This window comes from Ranitomeya variabilis, chromosome 2 (genome assembly GCF_051348905.1).
Source record: "Ranitomeya variabilis isolate aRanVar5 chromosome 2, aRanVar5.hap1, whole genome shotgun sequence".
NCBI classification, from domain to species: Eukaryota; Metazoa; Chordata; class Amphibia; order Anura; family Dendrobatidae; genus Ranitomeya; species Ranitomeya variabilis.
This window is the reverse complement of record NC_135233.1, coordinates 1000884853-1000906546: the sequence shown is the minus strand read 5'-3', so window position 1 is coordinate 1000906546 and position 21694 is coordinate 1000884853. Positions and strand designations below refer to the sequence as shown.

General features: G+C 40.5%; 1 protein-coding gene across 2 annotated transcripts in view; it reads left to right on the top strand.

Annotated features, from left to right (window-relative positions):
• Window positions 1-15938, top strand: part of DNER (delta/notch like EGF repeat containing) — a 332161-nt gene extending 316223 nt beyond the window's left edge. Inside the window, exons 10-14 of one of the 2 annotated variants that reach the window (XM_077291174.1) lie at window positions 5445-5558; window positions 5976-6089; window positions 7955-8086; window positions 8608-8854; window positions 14934-15938. In XM_077291174.1, coding sequence (XP_077147289.1) covers window positions 5445-5558; window positions 5976-6089; window positions 7955-8086; window positions 8608-8854; window positions 14934-15045 — 719 coding nt within the window. In that variant the 3' untranslated portion in view covers window positions 15046-15938. The remainder of the gene's footprint in view (window positions 1-5444; window positions 5559-5975; window positions 6090-7954; window positions 8087-8607; window positions 8855-14933) is intronic. The other variant, XM_077291175.1, reaches the window with a different exon arrangement.
• Window positions 15939-21694: the final 5756 nt, after the last annotated feature.

Here is a 21694-nt window from a genome sequence, read left to right as displayed (position 1 = left end):
TTTTGTTGATGTTTCCAGGTGTTTCCATTATTTTGTCCAACCCCTGTATATATATATATATATATATATATATATATATATATATATATATATATATATAATTGTAAATTGATGTGCCATCTTTGACTTGTGAGGGCACCTAGCTCGTGCTTCTAGTCAGTTGATATTTGCAGACAAATGGGAATTAAATACATATAAACTATACAGTCATGGCCACCTTGTTGGCACCCTGGAAACTGTTCCAGAAAATGAAGCATTTCTCCCCAAAAAATATTGCAAGTACACATATTTTGTTATACACATGCTTTTTTTCCTTTGTGTGTATTGGAACAACACAACAACAAAAAAACAGAGAAAAAAGGGCAAATTTGACATAATTTCACACAAAACCCGCAAATGGGCCAGACAAATTGTTGGCACCTTTCCAAAATTGTGGGTAAACAACTTTGTTTCAAGCATGTCATGCTCGTTGCAAGCAAGTAACAGTTTTCACACCTCAAACCAGATAAAAAGGGGAGAAATTGACTCAATCTTTGCATTGTGTGTGCCACACTAAGCATTGAGAACAGAAAGAGAAGAGAACTGTCTGAGGACTTGAGAACCAAGATTGTTGAAAAATATCAACAATCTCAAGGTCACAAGCATAGGCGGATTATAATGAGGGCAATCTGGGCTACCGCCAGGAGCCCGAACCTCCGGGGTATCCATCACCTGATTGCCCACATTAAAATATTTTGACAAGGACATCCTATATGTTTCTTCTTGGACTTTGTTAGTTTTCCATTTCTGGTAAGTTTGTTGAAAAATATTGATGATATACCACTCAGCCCACTGGTATATATTGTATAAATGTATATATGTTCACACATATTATCTGGTCACCTATTGGTGATGTCTGGTCAGTGACAGTAGTGGTAGGGCTACATGGGGACGCCATACCGTTTCAACCTAGGGTGCCAACCTCCGCTGTCAAGAAGGGAATTGTGAAGGGCAAAACTAGTCCCTATCTCCCCTCATTTCTGCGCTTTTATATATCACTGTTTTTCTGTGCGAATGTGTGTGCGTTTGTCTTTATGTATTGGGGTTTTAAACTAACTAAATAGGTAATTTTTAAGGAGTTTTTTTTGTTATGATTTACATGTACAAGGACACCAATAGGTTGATTTGCTTTGGTTGTTGATTGAGGGGTCTGTGTGTAATATTGTATGTAGGGGGCTATGTGGTGGGTCATACTGTATATAGGAGGATGTCAGAATACTTAATTCTGCTCAATATTAAGTCATACAATTATTAATAATTACTTTTTATATTAATATTGATCAGAATTAATTTCAGCCTATTGGTTCAGCATCAACAATAGTCACGGTCTGTCATGTGACCTTTTTAAGAAAATTAGTCTCCCACCCCTGCTCTACTTTGTATAGCGCTATGTTATTTATAGTGATGTACATAAGGGAAACATTTGCTCTACCTGTGTCGTTTTCTGTCTACAAATGTTCCCCGAAGCACCTGTGTTTCTCACATTACCTATCACATGATCTATTAGGGTGGTCATGTGACATATCACGTGACACATTGGGTACCTGGTAGGGGGCAAACGCCTTTTAAACTGCCCGGGGCCCTGGCTACTCTTAATCCACCCCTGGTCAAAGTCTATGTTCACAGATCTTTATGTTCCTTTGTCCACGGTGAGCAATATAATAAAGAAGTTCATAACCCATGGCACTATAGCTACTTGGACGTTGACTGTAGAGAAAGATTGATAAAAGGTTGCAGAGCAGGATAGTCCTGATGGTGGATAAGCAGCTTCAATCAACTTCCAAAGAAATTCAAGCTGTCCTACTCGCTCAGGGTGCATCAGTGTCAGCACAAACTAGCCATAGACATTTGAATGAAATGAAACGCTATGGCAGGAGACCCAGGAGGACCCCACTGCTGACACAGAGACATAGAAAAGCTGGACTGCAGTCTTTTCATGGCTTAGACAAGCCAACTAACATTCTGAAATATGAAATATCATTTTATCACCAGCACATGTCCTGTTTATAAAGAACGTTGATTGACAATTATTTTTAAATGTGCGTTAAAAACATAGTAGGGAGAATGTTATCTGGAATATCAGCCTGCCTAAATGATCATTAAGATCACAGTTCATAGTTTCAGATTTCTGTGGGAAATCTTTCCAAATAATAGTGAGCTGACAAACCTTCAAAAGATCAAAAATGTCAAAAGTCCCCTTTTTGCCAAATCCTAAAATAATTCCTTGCTGTGTATCCAATGTGGCATAGCACAGTTATCCCATAATGTGCAAATAAAGCTTCATCAGATTGTGAGATTGCCAAATAATGCAGTCTCAATGCTTAGCGGTCAATAAAACTCTGATTTGAGTACTTGCCAGTTCTTTCTGTATTGTGAAAGACCTTGTAATATTCTGTGAAGACAGGGATGATTCAGAATGCATCCAGAAACTAAGCTGAGTGGCCAGGAAATCTCAACATAATAATAAAATAATAATAATTTTATTTATATAGTGCCAGCATATTCCGCAGCGCTTTACAAATTATAGAGGGGATTTGTACAGACAATAGACATTACAGCGTAACAAAAACACAGTTCAAAATAGATACCAAGAGGAGTGAGGGCCCTGCTCGCAAGCTTACAATCTATAGCTGTGGACAGAGAACCTTGCCTGTAAACATGTATTCTCATTCTTGGCTTTCTCGCTCTCCAGATCAAGTCCAACAGCAAGCTTTTAGCACATCTGAAAACCTTCTTATCCAATCACACAGTTACCAAGAATGAATAAAATCTGATAAAATAAAAATGATTTAAACACATATTCTAACCACCTGGGAAAAGGGTAGATAGTTTTAGATGATAACCTTCCCTTCAGCCATCAAAATCTTTAAAACTGGCCAAAATAAAAAAAAGACCCAGGTATTTAAATGACAATCCAGGTTCTACCACTTTTAATTCCCGACATTTAAAGGGAACTTGTCACCCCCAAAATCGAAGATGAGCTAAGCCCACTGGCATCAGGGGCTTATCTACAGCATTCTGTAATGCTGTAGATAAGCCCCGATGTATCCTGAAAGATGAGAAAAAGAGGTTAGATTATACTCACCCAGGGGCGGTCCCGCTGCGGTCCGGTCCGATGGGCGTCGCGGTCCGGTCAGGGGCCTCCCATCTTCTTACGATGACGTCCTCTTCTTGTATTCACACTGCGGCTCCGGCGCAGGTGTACTTTGTCTGCCCTGTTGAGTGCAGACCAAAGTGCTGCAGTGTGCAGGCACCGGGAAAGGTCAGAGAGGGGCTTATCTACAGCAATCCAGAATGCTGTAGATAAGCCCCTGATGCTGGTGGGCTTAGCTCATCTTCAATTTTGGGGTTGACAGGTTCCCTTTAATCAGTACTCCCCTACCCACTGGCATTAAAAATGAAATAGTTGATAAGATAGCAAAGAAAAGTATCTAAATCTATGGACCAAATGGGGCACATATGCCAAATCTCTGTGGGTATCAGAAATATGCAGCTGTAGGGCATAAACATATTTTTTATAGGATCACCTGTTCAGGTGGATTCTTTAAGCCATAGGTCAGGGTGAGCAGCTTAGACCAGAGGTGATGATGCTGAAGTCTGTTTTTGCTGGACAGCACTTGGAACAGTGAGGCCCTTTCGAGCTGGATGGCAGGCATATAAGCAGCACTGGAAGCACTGGATGCAGCAGAGACAAATTACCGTAGTGGACATAGGAAAAACAGATATGAGTAGGCAATCTGGAGTCTTGTTACAGGAATGTGGTAATACAGAAACAGCAGACAGCATCAGGATAGCCAAGACAAATTATTTACCAGCTTACTTGACAGAGCAGAGTTGAAGATGCAGACTGCACTAAGATAGCTGAGACAAGACGATGATAAGGTACTATTTCAGCAGAGTTTAAGGTGTAAACAGCACCAGAAATGTTGGATTAAGCTCGTAGAAGTAGCTAGTTGCAGGATAGCAGTCTACAGCAGCTGATCAGCCCTGCCTTTCAACAGAACATAATAGAAAGTGTGGCTTAACTCCAGGAAGAGACCTGGTAGCAAAGTGCAATACTACCTGAATACTCAGGGTGTGTTCAGCTGCCTGAGCTGGCCTTACAAGGCCTTTGATCATGAAATCAGAGGTGCTTGCATGGTTACCATAATACAGTGGGAGCCGCCCACAGGGAAAATGGGCAAAGCCAGACAGGTAACAATATTGGGAAACAATATCCTCTCGCTCCGAGTGTCTGAACCCCTTGGGTCTCTTCCCCTTTCCAATGAAGCCAACAGCTGAATAAGAAGCGAAGGTGATATGTCACCCTAAAAAGGTAGAGTTGTTTTCACAAAGATCCATTAATTACTTTGCTTTTTTTTATCATATACCGATATATCTTTGCATTTATTTCTAAAAGAATTTAGCAGAAATCTCTACCCGTGCCATGTTCTTCATCAGCGTATGTCATGGTAATGCTGCACAGAAACTTCATGCTGAAGCTGGAGTTTTCAGGAACGGAGTGATTGATGCCGTCATCATGCTCATTTTATTTCAGAATTGCAGCATATTTATTAACCCTTAGGTTGCACAGAGTGAAAGCCATGGTGAAAATTCAAAGTATGAATTATGCTGTACATTTTCACCAATTTCAGCTGCAGGTTTTCTTTGCAGCACATAGATGAGACTTTGTAAAACATAATCCACAGTTCTGGTACAGTAATACAGGGTAGATTTTCCATTCTGAAAATCTGTCCGGAAAATCCACAGTATATCTGACCCATGTGGACCAACCATTACAAAGTATGTACCCAGATGACTAAGAAAACCCAACACCAACGGGGACTACTGCCCAGGTCCTGGATCAGTTTTTTACTAGTTCATATTCTATGTCTAAATATCCATCCACACATTCCACCTTTCTACCCCACTGATTAAGAACTACCATTGTGAATGCTTATTTATCTAGATTAGCTTCTGGCTACAAACCATGTATGAAATACACATCAGAACTGCGGCTTTACCTACACCAACCAGTGGTTGCAATGGTCATCAATCATCCTAATACAGAGGTGGATATTTTTAGTTCTGTGTGGGTGATATACCAGTGTGAAGAAAATCTTTTCGTTCGGGCAACACCACGCACAATGTATTATGAAAATTATACATGTTAATGTCACATAGTGGAGGGGGGGGGGCAGAGTAATTTCAGCTGATGAGGTCAAGTGGTTGTTAGGCAGGCTAAGTCACTTTCTGTAGAAAATGTATAACAGTAAAACTGCAAGGACAAAAATAATCATACATATATGCACTAAATCCACAAATCTAATAGTTATACCACCGTCACTTTATACAATACTGCCCAAAACCCTGCAAAAGTTATTAGAGCTCTGTAGTGTTATACATTCTGTCTGATTGTCTTGTAGGTCGCCATTGTGAGCTGTATAAAGACCCATGTGTGAATATCAGCTGTCAAAATGGAGGAACTTGTGAAAGTGAAGGCTTAAATGCTACATGTGCCTGTGTGTCTGGATTTATGGGTGAGAAATCACAGCCTTGGAGTTACACGGGCAGGTTTCTGCTGATAGTGAGAGCCGATGGACTATATAACAAGTAGATCGGCACTCGATTAGGGCATTTTTACATTGCCCAGTGCAGGCCAACATTCAGGCCTCACACAGTTTGCAGTAGCTCATCTCCTGTTCACATAGTGCGTTGGCCACAACAATGATTTTTAGGCCTTCATAAACTATCCAATCAACTGATGAAAGAGCTTTTTGCCCAGTTTTCGGGTGATCACTGCCCGGGCCAATCATCAGGAACGTTCTTATAAATACTTGTTTTGCCAATTATAAAATGGCATTTAGTATTGGAGGTATATGAATTCTTGTCATTTATTCTTATTATTTATTTTAGATTTAAAGTTTTATCCATTTAAATGATTGATTGTCTTGTAGGTCGCCATTGTGAGCTGTATAAAGACCCATGTGTGAACATCAGCTGTCATAATGGAGGAACTTGTGAAAGCGAAGGCATGAACGCTACCTGTGTCTGCGCATCTGGATTTATCGGTTAGTGTTTATAACAATAGGAACCCTAATAACTATTTTTTCCTTTTATAGATTATAGATTTACAGTACTGTGCAAACGTTTTAGAGAGGAGTGAAAAAAATGCTGGAAAGTAAGACTGCTTTCAAAAGTAGAAGTGTTAATAGTTTACTTTTATCAATTAACAAAATGTGAATTATTTATTTGTTCTGCTTTGCCTATATCATATTCTGCAGCACTTTACAGACATTATCGGCACTGTCCCCTTTGGGTCTCGCAATCTAAATTTCCTATCAGTATGTATTTGGAGTAAACCAGAGAAAGCAGAGGAAGCTCACACAAACACGGGGAGAACATACAAATTCCTTGCAGATGTTGTCCTTGATGGGATTTGAACTCAGGATCCCAACCCTGCAAAGCTACAGTGCTAACCACTGAGCCACCGTTCTGCCCTGTGAAGTAAATTAACAAAATCAAATCAATATTTGGTGTGACCACCCTCTATTTTCATAATAGCATCAATTTTTCTAGGTACACGTTTGCACAGTTTTAAAAGAAACTTGAAAGGGAGGTTGCTCCGAACATCTTGAAGAACTAACCCCAGATCTTCTGTGGATGTAGTTTTATGCATATCCTTCTGTCCATATCATCACTTCCAGGACTCCTTGATCTTCTTTATGCTGAAGATAGTTTTTAATGACATTGGCTGCATGTTTGGGGTCATTGTCCTGTTGCAGATTAAGCTTATAGTCTGACTCCTCCTTGATGGTATTGCATGATGGATAAATATTTTACTCTCTTAGGCCTCTTTCACATGTACATGTCTTTGCCTTGGCTCTTCCCGATGCCCTGGTACATTCAGAATCGGGGTAATGGGTCTTGGGGTTGATGTCACCTGTGAAGAGTCCAAACACACAGCTGACATCAAGCCCTGGTGTTAGTAATGGAGATGTGTCTACTAGACACTCCCATTACTAACGCAGTAATGAAAATGAAAACACACACAAAACATATTTAAATAAACACTCCCTGACACTCTCCCTGGTTCACTGCTTTATTTAAAAAGAAAAAAATTCCAACGCAGGTCTGACGTAGTTCAGCAAATTGGATGAAGTCCAGCAAATGGAAACTTGAAAAGATCATACACACAAAACACATACAAATAAAACCAAGACACTTTCTCTCGTTCACCACTTTGTAAAAAAAAAGTTACCTCCGACATAGTCCACCGAATCTGACATAGTCCAAGTGAATCCAGCGAATGCTCCATACAGTGCCTATGGATACTCAGCCTTAGGCTCAATAGGCTTTGCCATCAGCCACTTCCAGGTCACACAGCACTGCATGAGCGTTTGCCTTAATGACTGTTTTTGATGCTACATATGAAAATGATGATCATTATCACCGGTTTGGTATAACTCATTACTCACACACTTCTTTATTATTATTATACGTTTTTATAGCGCCATTTATTCCATGGCGCTTTACATGTGAAAAGGGGGCAAATATAGACAAATGCAATAAACAGGAGTAAAAAAACAAGGCACTAACAGGTACAGAAGGAGGGAGGACCCTGCCCGCGAGGGCTCACAGTCTGCAGGGGAAGGGTGAGGATATACTAGGACACACACTTCTATTATAATCCTACAAATCCCTTATTTTGTTCAAGTGTACCTAGAAGAACTAATGCTGTCTTGAAGGCGAAGTATGGTCCCACCAAATATTGATTGGATTTGATTTATTTTGTTCATTCACTTTTCATCATGTTAATTCATGCAAAAATAAACTTTGAACTATTTATAAAGCATTACTACTTGCAGCATTTCATACAAATGGAAGCCATGCACTACATGTGTCTTCAATGTTATATGTGTTTTCTTATTTTCAGGGGAGGAGTGTGAGATTGATGTAAATGAGTGTGACAGTAATCCATGCCACCATGCTGGTACCTGTGTAGACCAACCCAATGGCTACATCTGTCACTGTCCTCATGGCTGGGTGGGAGCCAGCTGTGAGATCCGTAAGTATGAAGTCTTTAAGATCGAGTAATTGGTCACAACCATTACTATAGCTTTAAAAACAATGGCACATTAAAAACATGGGAAGCGGTTAATGGGTTTTGCAGAAATGTTGAAAATTATCCAGGGTGAAGGGATCATTATGAAATAAAGAAATAAGTGTTACCACCACAATCCCCACTGCTCCAGTGCCACTGATTGGCTGTAATGGTCAGGAGACCGATAGTCTTATTGAAAGTAATGACATCCATCAGTCACCAGAACCTGCAGCCAATCAGTGGTCACCTGACTGTTGGATGCGATGTCATTACTTCTAGTCCCAGCGGAGATCACTGGGATCAGAGTGGTAAGTAGCGCTATTTTCAGTACTTTATAATAATCTCCTTTCCCTGGCATGTTTTTAAAAATTCACACCCACATCCACTTAAAAAATCTATATGAAAATTCATCAGTACTTTAAAGCAATGTATAAAGCAACATATCACAATGTAATGAAGTTGTGTCTGTTATTTCTTGATCACAGACCTCCAGTGGAAAGCTGGCCATATGGCAGAGAGTCTGACAAACATGCCTCGCCATTCCCTGTACATCATCATAGGGGCCCTGTGTGTGGCCTTCGTTCTGATGTTGATCATACTGATCGTGGGCATCTGTAGAATTAGCCGAATTGAGTACCAAGGATCAGCTCGACCCGCCTATGAGGAGTTCTACAACTGCAGGAGCATTGACAGTGAATTCAGCAGTGCCATTGCATCAATTCGGCATGCGCGGTGAGGAAGAGGAACTGGATGTGGCTGATATTGGTGTTTATATGTATTGTAGTCAGCATGCTACCACTAGATGTCTACTGGAGCAATGACAGACATGTCTGGAGTCTTAAGACTGAGCGTTGTCGGACAAGCTGGAGGTTAGAGGTTAATGGGGAAGGTCAGAGTTCACATTGACGGGGTCACAAGAGTTGTAAACAGATAAATTACTGAAAGAGGGAGTTCACTGAATAGTGTCGGCACAAGAAACACTGGTGTAGCTATATGGTGAAACAGGAAAAAAAAGGCTATTGTAACATGAGAGAGAAAAGAAAAAGGGTCCAGGTTCTTTTAAGAAGCTTAGGAAAATAAAAAGAATAAAGTGACAGTAACTTTCTAAAATCCAGAAAAACTGGACACGATATTGACATATACTGGACCAAAATCTGGTAACAGATATCCCGATATCCCGATCAGTAGCAAATTCATATATTTGGCTGATTAAAATAAAGGAGAAAGTGTCTTTGTCTATACACAGCAGAGCTTCACATATTAACATGCGGAGAAATGATAAAGCTCTGTGGCAAAAAGGAGGCCTTTTTCAGTACGCCACCAAATACTCTGAGCCTTCAAAGTACATTTTTGCAATTCTTCAATTTTGATTACATTCCCAATCTGTTTTTCTATCAGGATAAATGATATAATTCCATCAGCGTGCAGCTGCCTGGGGGCATTAATGAATAAGGGTCTGTACAGAGAGCTCAACTGAGTTCTGCATCAATCTGTATGCAGTGCGCTCCCCTTAGTGGTGGCAGTGGTATCATGGCAGGTGAAGAAGGCAATGTAATGCCCGGACCCTATCCCATCAGTCTTATAGCAGTTGCACAGCATCTTTGACATGTACGCAACTCACGTCACCAATTAAGTTATCTACTGGGATTTTTTTCTACCAAGTCACGGTGTATGAGGTTTATTGAATTTTACACTCCTCCTATATCTAGTATTTCTCTTCCAAATGTGTCTAGTGACATTCATGGCTTGCAGTGTGCAACTTCACTGTCATACATTCGTAGCATCTTAGATATCTTTATGGACCATGGTATCATAGGTCTGTAATATAAACCTTTGTGGTTTTATTCATATATGTCTATCACCTGCATCAGATCTATTTGATGCAGTTTTATACATATTTAATAAACATTATTTTTTTAAGGGAATACATGTTTCACTTTAATATCCCTTTAAGTCTTAATGTTCTTCTTTATTTGCTCTGTGCTGTAGCTCGAAACACGTAAGAAGGGTATGCTGTCTGTGTTTTTGTAATATATCACATTGTATGGAACATGAATGATATCATTCATGTTCCATACAATGTGATATATTACAAAAAACACAGACAGCATACCCTTCTTACGTGTTTCGGGCTACAGCACAGAGCAAATAAAGAAGCATTATTCCCATCAAAATTTTTATCCTCTTAATATATTTCAATCATCATGTTATATAGCAGTGTGTACTTATAATGCACATCTTTCCTCTTCTATCCAGTTAATTCTTCTCTTTACCATCAGGTCTATGACATCACGTGATTATAAACTGATGAGCTGACTCCTAAGCTCTATGTAGAAGCAGGAGGTCAATTTTCTCTGTATGACTCATAAGTCACTGCAAAAGCCCCCGGCAGTGGGAGGAGGGAGCGGCTGGGTCAGGAGTTGAAGAGGGGAATGATAAATGCAGGGACAAGAGACTTCCTGATTCTACACAGAGCAGAGAAAAGAGATGAAATAACTGGGTAGTAAGGCAAAATGAGCAATTGTAAGATCATAGTACTATATAATATGATGAATGCAATATACTAAGACCATAAAAACTTTGTTTGGGAGTGTTCTTTAAAGGGTTTTTCCTACTCTGGCAAGTTATCACCGATCAATAAAGGAATGTGACCCACTGGAATAAACAGTCCCAATTATTGTGCTCTGACATTCTCCACTAGAAAGATGCTCCTCATGCATACCGCTGCTCTGTTCATTTTCTGTGGGACTGACAGTGATACAGGAGTCCTTTAATAGTTTGGATGAGGGCTCGTATATTTCACCGACTTTAGCCTTACATTTAGTGGATTAAGAAGAGGATTGAAGCCAGTGCATAGGATTCAAGAATGCCTTTCCCTGGAAAGTGTTTTCCTGGTCTCCTAGGACAGGATCCTATTCCATCTTTGGCGCTATATCTGGCTCTTCCATAGAGCTGTAATACATTAAAGGGAATCTATCAATAGGATCCACCCTCCTAAGTCATCAATATATGCATGCATGTCATATAAAGGTGAATACAATGATAGCATGATATTGGTGATCCAATGTCTTATTCCAGAGAAATCCATGTTTTTCTTATATGTAAATGAACTGTTACGATCTATAGGCCAGACTCTGTTCTCCCTGAGAATCTGCCTCCAGAGATTATTATAAATGAAAGGAACCAGTGTGAGATATGTACATTAGGGGAACAGACTGTCAGTCATTACATAATAGAAAAAAGAGCAGCATCCAATCCAGGTGAAAAAAAAATGAAGAAACACTTTATTTTGCCATCATACAAATGATTAGTGTTGAGCATTCCGATACCGCAAGTATCGGGTATCTGCCGATATTTGCTGTATCGGAATTCCGAAACCGAGTTCCGATATTTTTGTGATATCGGAATCGGAAGTTCCCAGTGTATGGTTCCCAGGGTCTGGAGGAGAGGAGACTCTCCTTCAGGCCCTGGGATCCATATTCATGTAAAAAGTAAAGAATAAAAATAAAAAATATGGATATACTCACCCTTCCGGCGGACCCTGGACCTTAGCGGTGTAACTGGGAGCCTCCGTTCCTAAGAGTGCAGTGAGTGTAGGACCTGTGATGACGTCGCGGCTTGTGATTGGTCGTGTGAGCGGTCACATGAGCGGTCACGCGACCAATCACAAGCCGCGACGTCATCGAAGGTCCTTCACTCTGCATTCTTAGGAACGGAGGCTGCCGGTTACATCGCTAAGGTCCAGGGTCCGCCGGAGGGGTGAGTATATCCATATTTTTTATTTTTATTCTTTATTTTTTACATGAATATGGATCCCAGGGCCTGAAGGAGCGTTTCCTCTCCTTCAGACCCTGGGAACCATCCAGGATACCTTCCGATATTTGTGTCCCATTGACTTGTATTGGTATCGGGTATCGGTATCGGTGAGATCCGATATTTTGCCAGTATCGGCCGATCCAATCCGATACCGATACTTTGGAATATCGGAAGGTATCGCTCAATACTACAAATGATATAAAGGGTTTCTCCATTTTTTCTTCACCTGGATTGGATGCTGCTCTTTTTTGTATTTTGTGAGTATTTGTCCAATTGGGTCAGTGGACTTTGAGCTTGCATCCTAAAACCGTCTGATGTGCTGTCGGCTGCTGCTTTTATATTGTCAGTCATTACATGTCTCACCCTGGTGACGCCCCCTATCATTTCTAATAATCTCTGGAGGCAGATTCTCAGGGAGATCCATGTCCGGCTCATAGATCTTAACCACTCATTTACATAATAAGAAGAAGGTGGATTTCCCTGGAATAAGACATCAGATTGCAGATATCAAGGTATCATTTTATTCCACATCCTATGACCTACATGCCCATAAAGATGGCATAGGAGGGTGGATCCTACTGACAGATTCTCTGTAAGGCCGGCGTCACACTCGGCGTAAGACAATACGGTCCGTATTTTACGGCCGTAATACGGCCGAAATACGGTGAAATGTTCCCAAAATAGTGATCCGTAGTCAGGGTGTGTCAGCGTATTTTGCGCATGGCATCCTCCGTATGTAATCCGTATGGCATCCGTACTGCGAGATTTTCGCGCAGGCTTGCAAAACCGACATCTAATGGATTTATGTGCTCAAATGTTCGGGAAAACATATATACAGTATATATATATATATATATGTCATTGAGACACATATATATATATTCTGTATTTAGATTTCATTCAGCGCGATATGTGTTAAAAGCCGGTAATTCAATTGCCGGCTTCTCATTTCTCCTGCACAAACCCGACAGGATATGAGACATGGTTTACATACAGTAAACCATCTCATATCCCCATTTTTTTTGCATATTCCACACTACTAATGTTAGTAGTGTGTATGTGCAAAATTTCAGCGCTGTAGCTGCTGAAATAAAGGGTTAAATGGCGGAAAAAATTGGCGTGGGCTCCCGCGCAATTTTCTCCGCCAGAATGGTAAAGCCAGTGACTGAGGGCAGATATTAATAGCCAGGAGAGGGTTCTTGGTTATTGGCCCCCCCCGTGGCTAAAAACATCTGCCCCCAGCCACCCCAGAAAAGGCACATCTGGAAGATGCGCCTATTCTGGCACTTGGCCACTCTCTTCCCACTCCCTGTAGCGGTGGGATATGGGGTAATGAAGGGTTAATGCCACCTTGCTATTGGAAGGTGACATTAAGCCAGATTAATAATGGAGAGGCGTCAATTATGACACCTATCCCTTATTAATCCAATTGTAGGAAAGGGTTAAAAAACACACACACACATGATTTAAAAGTATTTTAATGAAAAAAACACAGCGGTTGTTGTAATAATTTATTGTACTCTCAGTCCATCAGGAACACCCTCGCTTGGAAAAATAATAAACGCACAAGATACATACCTTCTGCTGTCAGATCAGGTCCCACGAAGTAATCCATCTGAAGGGGTTAACTAATATTACAGGCAGAGCTGCGATAAACCGCTCGCTCGTACCTGTAATCCCCGGGTGCTGAAAGGAAAGCAGTGATCTATACTTACATTCAGTTGCGGTGATGCGCCCCTGCTGGATGTTCTCATGAACTGCAGCCTGGGAACTTTTTCCCACGCTACAGGTCATATGAGGACATCCAGCAGGGGCGCATCACCGCAACTGAATGTAAGTATAGATCACTGCTTTCCTTTCAGCACCCGGGGATTACAGGCAGAGCGAGTGGATTATCGCAGCTCTGCCTGTAATATTAGTTAACCCCTTCAGATGGATTACTTCGTGGGACCTGATCTGACAGCAGAAGGTATGTATCTTGTGCGTTTATTATTTTTCCAAGCGAGGGTGTTCCTGATGGACTGAGAGTACAATAAATTATTACAACAACCGCTGTGTTTTTTTCATTAAAATACTTTTAAATCATGTGTGTGTGTGTTTTTTAACCCTTTCCTACAATTGGATTAATAATGGATAGGTGTCATAATTGACGCCTCTCCATTATTAATCTGGCTTAATGTCACCTTCCAATAGCAAGGTGGCATTAACCCTTCATTACCCCATATCCCACCGCTACAGGGAGTGGGAAGAGAGTGGCCAAGTGCCAGAATTGGCGCATCTTCCAGATGTGCCTTTTCTGGGGTGGCTGGGGGCAGATGTTTTTAGCCACGGGGGGGCCAATAACCAAGGACCCTCTCCTGGCTATTAATATCTGCCCTCAGTCACTGGCTTTACCATTCTGGCGGAGAAAATTGCGCGGGAGCCCACGCCAATTTTTTCCGCCATTTAACCCTTTATTTCAGCAGCTACAGCGCTGAAATTTTGCACATACACACTACTAACATTAGTAATGTGGAATATGCAAAAAAAAAGGGGATATGAGATGGTTTACTGTATGTAAACCATGTCTCATATCCTGTCGGGTTTGTGCAGGAGAAATTAAAAGCCGGCAATTGAATTACCGACTTTTCACTAACACCGCTGCGTATTTCTCGCAAGTCACACTGCTGGTCAGTGTGGAATCCGTATTTTTCACGCCCCCATAGACTTTCATTGGCGATTTTTTTGCGCAGTACGCTGACAAACGCAGCATGCTGCGATTTTGTACGGCCGTAGAAAGCCGTATAATACTGAACCGTAATATACGGCTAATAGGAGCAGCCCCATTGAGAATAATTGTGCCGTATGTTATGCGAGTTTTACGGACGTAGTTTCTGCGCTCTTACGTCCGTAAAACTCGCCAGTGTGACGCCGGCCTAAGGCTGATTTCAATATCAGGCATTGCCTCCTAATTTTCTCCTATGACCTATTAATAATCCTTTTTTTTTTCTTTCAGATTTGGGAAAAAGTCACGCCCGGCCATGTACGATGCAACTCCAGTAACATACGAAGATTACAGCCCCGACGACAAACCTCTTGTGACGCTGATTAAAACCAAGGATTTGTAGTCTGCCCCCTCCTCTTGTTAACGTAGATTTCAGAAGAGCCGTTCAATCATCTATTAAAGGATGAATTACTAAACTGACTAATTATTTTTAAGACAAATGAATCTGAGACCTGATTCTCTGTTGCGGGATTCATTCATTTCATGCATTCTTTGGGGCATAGGTCAACACAGCTGTGAACTAACCCGTTTTCTGCAAGAGGGGCCCTTCCGGCTTCCCTGGCAATGAACGGGTTAAACATACACTGAAGGTTTAATCTAAAAAAAAAATCCTTGCAAAATCCTACTTGTGTTAGCAATGTTACAGTCTGAACAGTATGCAGGCATTACCCGTAGAGTTAGGAGACGTATATAACGCATACTTTATCCGTTGATAGCCATATAGAGAGTCTAAAATGTTTGTGTTGTGAATCGAAGTAATTAAAACCCAGTTGTAAAACTTTCTAATCAGAACTAACTAGACTTGTTCTCTGTTTTTTTTTGTTTTTTTTTTGTTGTTTTTTTAATTATTATTATTTCACGATTTTCCTTTTCCTGCATGGTTTGCTAGCAATAACCCTGCCTTGTTTGTTTTTTTTTAGAACTGCTCTTGAGTCAATGTCGAGGTCCATTCAACTGTTGTGTTGGTAAAACAAGCTCTTGTACAGATGATAAGAAGCAGATTAGATCTAGGCCGAGCTCTTATTTTTCTCAGACACAGCCAGGTTTTTCTATATTGTGAGTACGGCTTCCCATTCTAGACATTGCTGATTTACTTCAGGAGAATCTGCTTCTTAGCTCGTGGATTGCATTGTGCTGTATAATTCATATGTGATGAGCGATTATTTTCTTTATTATAGACTTTTTCAGCTTTGTTCTTGGAAACTTCAAGTATTCAGAATAAATGTTATGAAATGACTTTGTTGTCTTTTTTTATGGTGTGATTACCAATACAGACATTTACCCATAAAGTATGTGTGTATAGAGGGAATTAGCATATGTGTAGCGATATAATATTAGGGATGATAGCATAAAATATATAAAGACACAGAGTGATCGTTATTAGGGCTCCCATACACACTAAAGGAATCTGTCAACAGATTTTTACTATTTACTATGAGAACAGTATAATATAGAGGCAGAGAGCCTGATTCCAGGGATTTATCACTTTATAGGTTGTGTGCTGTAGTTTCAGTACAATCAGAGTTTTCTCAAAGTCTTTCTTCTGCTATATCTACATCAGACTTTTGGCAGCAGATTAATCTCTGTACTGTCCAGCCAATGAACAGTGTATATACATTTATTCAGGAACAAAAATAACACAGCTTACAACTGGTATTTCTTATAGCTTAGGATCTTGTCTGTCAGTTGGCAAAGTGAAAGTAACGGGTGCTCCAGCTATACACACAGCGAACAGGAACTTCCTGGTTCTTTTTTTTTTTTAAGCAGTGCTTTACTGGCAATATAGAGTATATCACTATTGCTGGAGACAGAAACTCATGATGCACTATTAAAACAGAATCTGTGAGCAGGATTTTGCTATGTAAACTATATGCATTGTCATGTTGGCGCTGTTACACTGATTAAAATTATACACACGTGGTCAAAATTGTTGGTACCTCTTGTTTACTGACAGAAAAACCCACAAGGGTTACAGAAATAACTTGAATCTGACAAAAGTAATAATAAATAAAAGATCTATGAAAATGAACAAATGAAAGTCAGACATAGCTTTTCAATCATGCTTCCACAGAATTAAAAAAAAATAAAACTCATGAAATAGGCCTGGACAGAAATGATGGTACCCCTGAAAATAATGTGACAAAAGGGACATGTTGAATCAAGGTGTGTCCACTAACTAGCATCACAGGTGTCTAGAATCTTGTAATCAGTGAGTGGCCTGTATATAGGGCTACAGATGCTCACTGTGCTGTTTGGTGACATGGTGTGTATCACACTCAACATGGACCAGAGGAAGCGAAGGAAAGAGTTGACTCAGGATATTAGAAAGAAAATTATAGACAAATATGTTAAAGGTAAAAGTTATAAGACCATCTCCAAGCAGCTTGATGTTCCTGTGACTACAGTTGCACATACACTCTCTGACAGAAGTTATGTCGCTTATCCATGTTATGTAAAAAAAAGCTTATAACCTGACGTTAAATTCATCCATTGGTTGTATAAATTATTCTTTTGAAAGCTGAAACCCTCCGAAATGTGGTTTAGGATAAGAAAATAAATTGGCATCAATGCAGAAATATTGATCAGTTAATGGACACAGAATGGTCAGATTTTGGCAAGACAAAAGTTTTGTCGCCCACAGAAAGTAATGTGATATTCAAACAAATAATTAAGTTAAAATACAAATATATGTTGCATAACATTGGTGAATTAGGTTGTGGTGCAATTAGAGTCATATTTAATATTTTGTGTGACTTCCATGAGCTTGAAGGACTGCATCCATGTGGTTCAACAATGGTTCATACAATTTATTAATGAAGTCATGAGGAATAGCAAAAAATGCAGTCTTACATGCCTCCCAGAGTTCATACAGATTCTTTGGTTTTGTCTTCCAAGCTTCCTCTTTCATCCTACCCCAAACATGCCCAATGATGTTCATGTCTGGTGACTGGGCTGGCCAGTCCTTGAGCACCTTGATCTTTTTTGCCTGGAGGAACTTTGTTGTAGAGATAGATGTATGAGATGGAGCACCATCCTGCTGCAGAATTTGACCCCTTTTATGATTTGGAATATAAGACATAGCTAATACTTCTTGATATTTTAGGCTATTGATATTGCCTTCCACCTTGCAAATGTTTCGCACACCCCCATACTGAATGTAACCCCAGACCATGATCTTTCCACCACCAAATTTAACTGTTTTCTGGGTGTATTTCGGATCCATAAGGGAACCAGTAGGTCTCCTGCAGTATTTGTGGCGGCTGTGGTGTAATTCTACTGAAGATTCATCAGAGAAATACACCTTTTGCCACTTTTCCAGGGTCCATCTGTTTAGCAGGCTGCAGGACTTTGCAAATACCACATGGTTTTTTATTTGCCTTTTGTTTAGTGCTGGCTTCTGGGCACTGATTTGACCATGGAGGCCATTTCGAGACAGAATCCTACAAACGGAGGGTGAGGATTGAGGTCTTTTGGAAGCCGGCGGCTGCAGCTGTCACTGTGCTACAGCCGCCGGCTCCCCGCTCCCCCTCCCCCGACGGCTTTCTGGACCATGACTCGTGTATAAGCCGAGGGGGGCGTTTTCATGCTGAAAATCTCGGCTTATACACGAGTATATACGGTAATTGTCTGATTACACAAATCGACTGTAATACAATCAGAAAGTTGTTTTTGAATAAGCTTTCTTAATGCTTCTGGGTCTCTGTGTAAGACCCATGCTACTGTACATGGATACAATTCTTGTTCTGTTCATGTTTAGCAGTGTATACACTTTTTCCTTGCATTTTAGCTAGTACAACTCATCGATTTTACCTTCTGCAAGTGTGTGACCTTCTTTTGAGATGATACAGCTGTCATCTTTACAGTGGCATGTAAAATTTTGTGCATCCCTTGTAAAAATTAATGTTATTGTGAACAGTTAAGCAACTTTATTTTAAAAATTACAAAAAGGAAAGTTGTCCAATGCAGAAGTTTGGGCTCCCTGCATGGTTAGTACTTAGTAGCACCACCTTTTGAAACTATCACAGTATGTAAACACTATTTGTGGCCAGCCAAGAGACTTTCAATTCTTGTTTGAGGGATTTTCATTTATTCGTCCTTGGAAAATTCTTCCAGTTCTGTGAGATTCCTGGGGTGTCTTGCATCCTCTGCTATTTTGAGGTCTAGCCACAGATTTTCAATGATGTTCATTCAGATCAGGGGACTGTGAGGGCCATTGTAAAACCTTTTTGCTTGCGCCTTTGGAGGTAGTCTATTGTGGATTTTGACGTGTGTTTAGGATCATTATTCAATTGTAGAAGCCATCCTCTTTTCCAAGTCAGCTTTTTTGCAGATGGTGTTATGTTTGCATCAAGAATTTGTTGAAATGTAATTGAATCCATTCTTCCATGTACCCATGAAATGTTCCCCCGTGCCATTGGCTGGAATACAGCCCCAAATCATGATTGATCCACTCCAATGCTTATTGGTTGGCGAGATGTTCTTTTCCTGAAATTCTATGCCCTTTTTTCTCCACATGTACCTTTCATCATTGTTAACCTTATCGGTCCACAGGACTTGTTTCCAAAATGCATCAGACTTGTTTAGATGTTCTTTTGCATACTTCTGACACTGAATTTTTATGGCGAGGACGCAGAACAGGTTTACTTCTGATGACTCTTCCATGAAAGCCATATTTGTGCAGGTGTGTCTGAACAGTAGAATAATGTACCACAAGTCCAGAGTCTGCTAAATCTTTCTGAAGGTCTTTCGCAGTCAAGCAAAATTTAGCTTATCACTGAAATTTAGCTTGGTCTTCCAGACCTTATCTTGACCTCCACTATTCCTGCTTACTGCCATTTCTTAATTACATTTCGAACTGAGGAAAGGGCAACTTGAAAATGCTTTGCTTTCTTCTTCTAGCCTTCTCCTGCTTTGTGGGCCTCCACAATTTTTATTTTCAGAATGCTAGGCAGCTGCTTAGAAGAACCCATGGCTGCTGATTTTTGGCACAAGGTTAGAGGAGGCTGGGTATTTATAAAGCTGGGAAATTTGCATCACCTGACCTTTCCTAATGATGATAGTGAACAAGCCATAACCCTAACAGGGTAATTAAGGTCTGAAACCTTGTTTAAAGCTATCTGAGCACATAAATCTCCAAGGGTGCCCAATCTTTTGCATCAGCCCCTTTTTTCTTTCTGTAATTTTTAAAATGTAAAAAATGACAAATATATATTCTTTGCCTAATACGAAGGAAATGTGTCATCCTTAACTTTAGGTCTTTTAGAGATTATTTCATCTTCACAATAGGTAATGCTTTTTTAACATGTCGTGGATGGTTACTAGTATATAGAAGCAAACTATTTTTATCCGTCGGTTTGACATATAAGTCAGTTTCCACCACACCCCCTGCTCGTATAATCACAAGGGTATCCAAGAAGTTAATTGTTACATCACTGTACTGCAAAGAAAAAGTGATGTTAGGTGTACAGGCATTCAAGTCTGCATGAAAGCCCTGCAGGGTTTCTACATCCCCAGTCCAAATAAAAAAAACATCGTCAATAAAACGTCTCCAGAATGTGACATGTGATGAAAATAATGGATGACAATATACATATGAGGTTTCATAGAAATCCATGAATATATTTGCAAATGGGGGCGCCACATTTGACCCCATTGCTGTGCCTTTCCTTTTTGGTAAGGTTGTGCAATTTTAGCGCGGGGATCTTCCTCTTTATCTGGGATTTTGTGCACTTTAATATTAACGCTGGCATCTGCAGCCTGACAGAGTGACGGATTAATCTTAGAACTAATGTTATGTCTGATTGTTACCTACCAGCAGGGACCTCGTGGTTCCCTGGTCTTCCATTTATTATTTGTTCATTTGCTTCAATTATATAGTCTGAGAGGATAGTTTTATTACTAGTGGTGTGTTTTTTTCTGACACCTGGCCGCATGCATTTACCATATATACTTGGCCTTGGCAACAATAATCCTTGTTTACTGTGTATATGATGGAGTCGTGAATTAATTTCCAATATGTATGTACAGTGCCTACAAGTAGTATTCAACCCCCTGCAGATTTAGCAGGTTTACACATTTGGAATTAACTTGGCATTGTGACATTTGGACTGTAGATCAGCCTGGAAGTGTGAAATGCACTGCAGCAAAAAAGAATGTTATTTCTTTGTTTATTTTTTTTTTAAATTGGGAAAAGTTTTTTCAGAGGGTCATTTATTATTCAACCCCTCAACCCACCAGAATTCTGTTTGGTTCCCCTAAAGTATTAAGAAGTAGTTCAGGCACAAAGAACAATGAGCTTCACATGTTTGGATTAATTATCTCTTTTTCCAGCCTTTTCTGACTATTTAAGACCCTCCCCAAACTTGTGAACAGCACTCAAACATGGTCAACATGGGAAAGACAAAGGAGCATTCCAAGGCCATCAGAGACAAGATCGTGGATGGTCACAAGGCTGGCAAGGGGTACAAAACCCTTTCCAAGGAGTTGGGCCTACCTGTCTCCACTGTTGGGAGCATCATCCGGAAGTGGAAGGCTTATGGAACTACTGTTAGCCTTCCACGGCCTGGACAGCCTTTGAAAGTTTCCTCCCGTGCCGAGGCCAGGCTTGTCCGAAGAGTCAAGGCTAACCCAAGGACAACAAGGAAGGAGCTCCGGGAAGATCTCATGGCAGTGGGGACATTGGTTTCAGTCAATACCATAAGTAACGTACTCCACCGCAATGGTCTCCATTCCAGACGAGCCCGTAAGGTACCTTTACTTTCAAAGCGTCATGTCAAGGCTCGTCTACAGTTTGCTCATGATCACTTGGAGGACTCTGAGACTGAATGGTTCAAGGTTCTCTGGTCTGATGAGACCAAGATCGAGATCTTTGGTGCCAACCACACACGTGACGTTTGGAGACTGGATGGCACTGCATACGACCCCAAGAATACCATCCCTACAGTCAAGCATGGTGGTGGCAGCATCATGCTGTGGGGCTGTTTCTCAGCCAA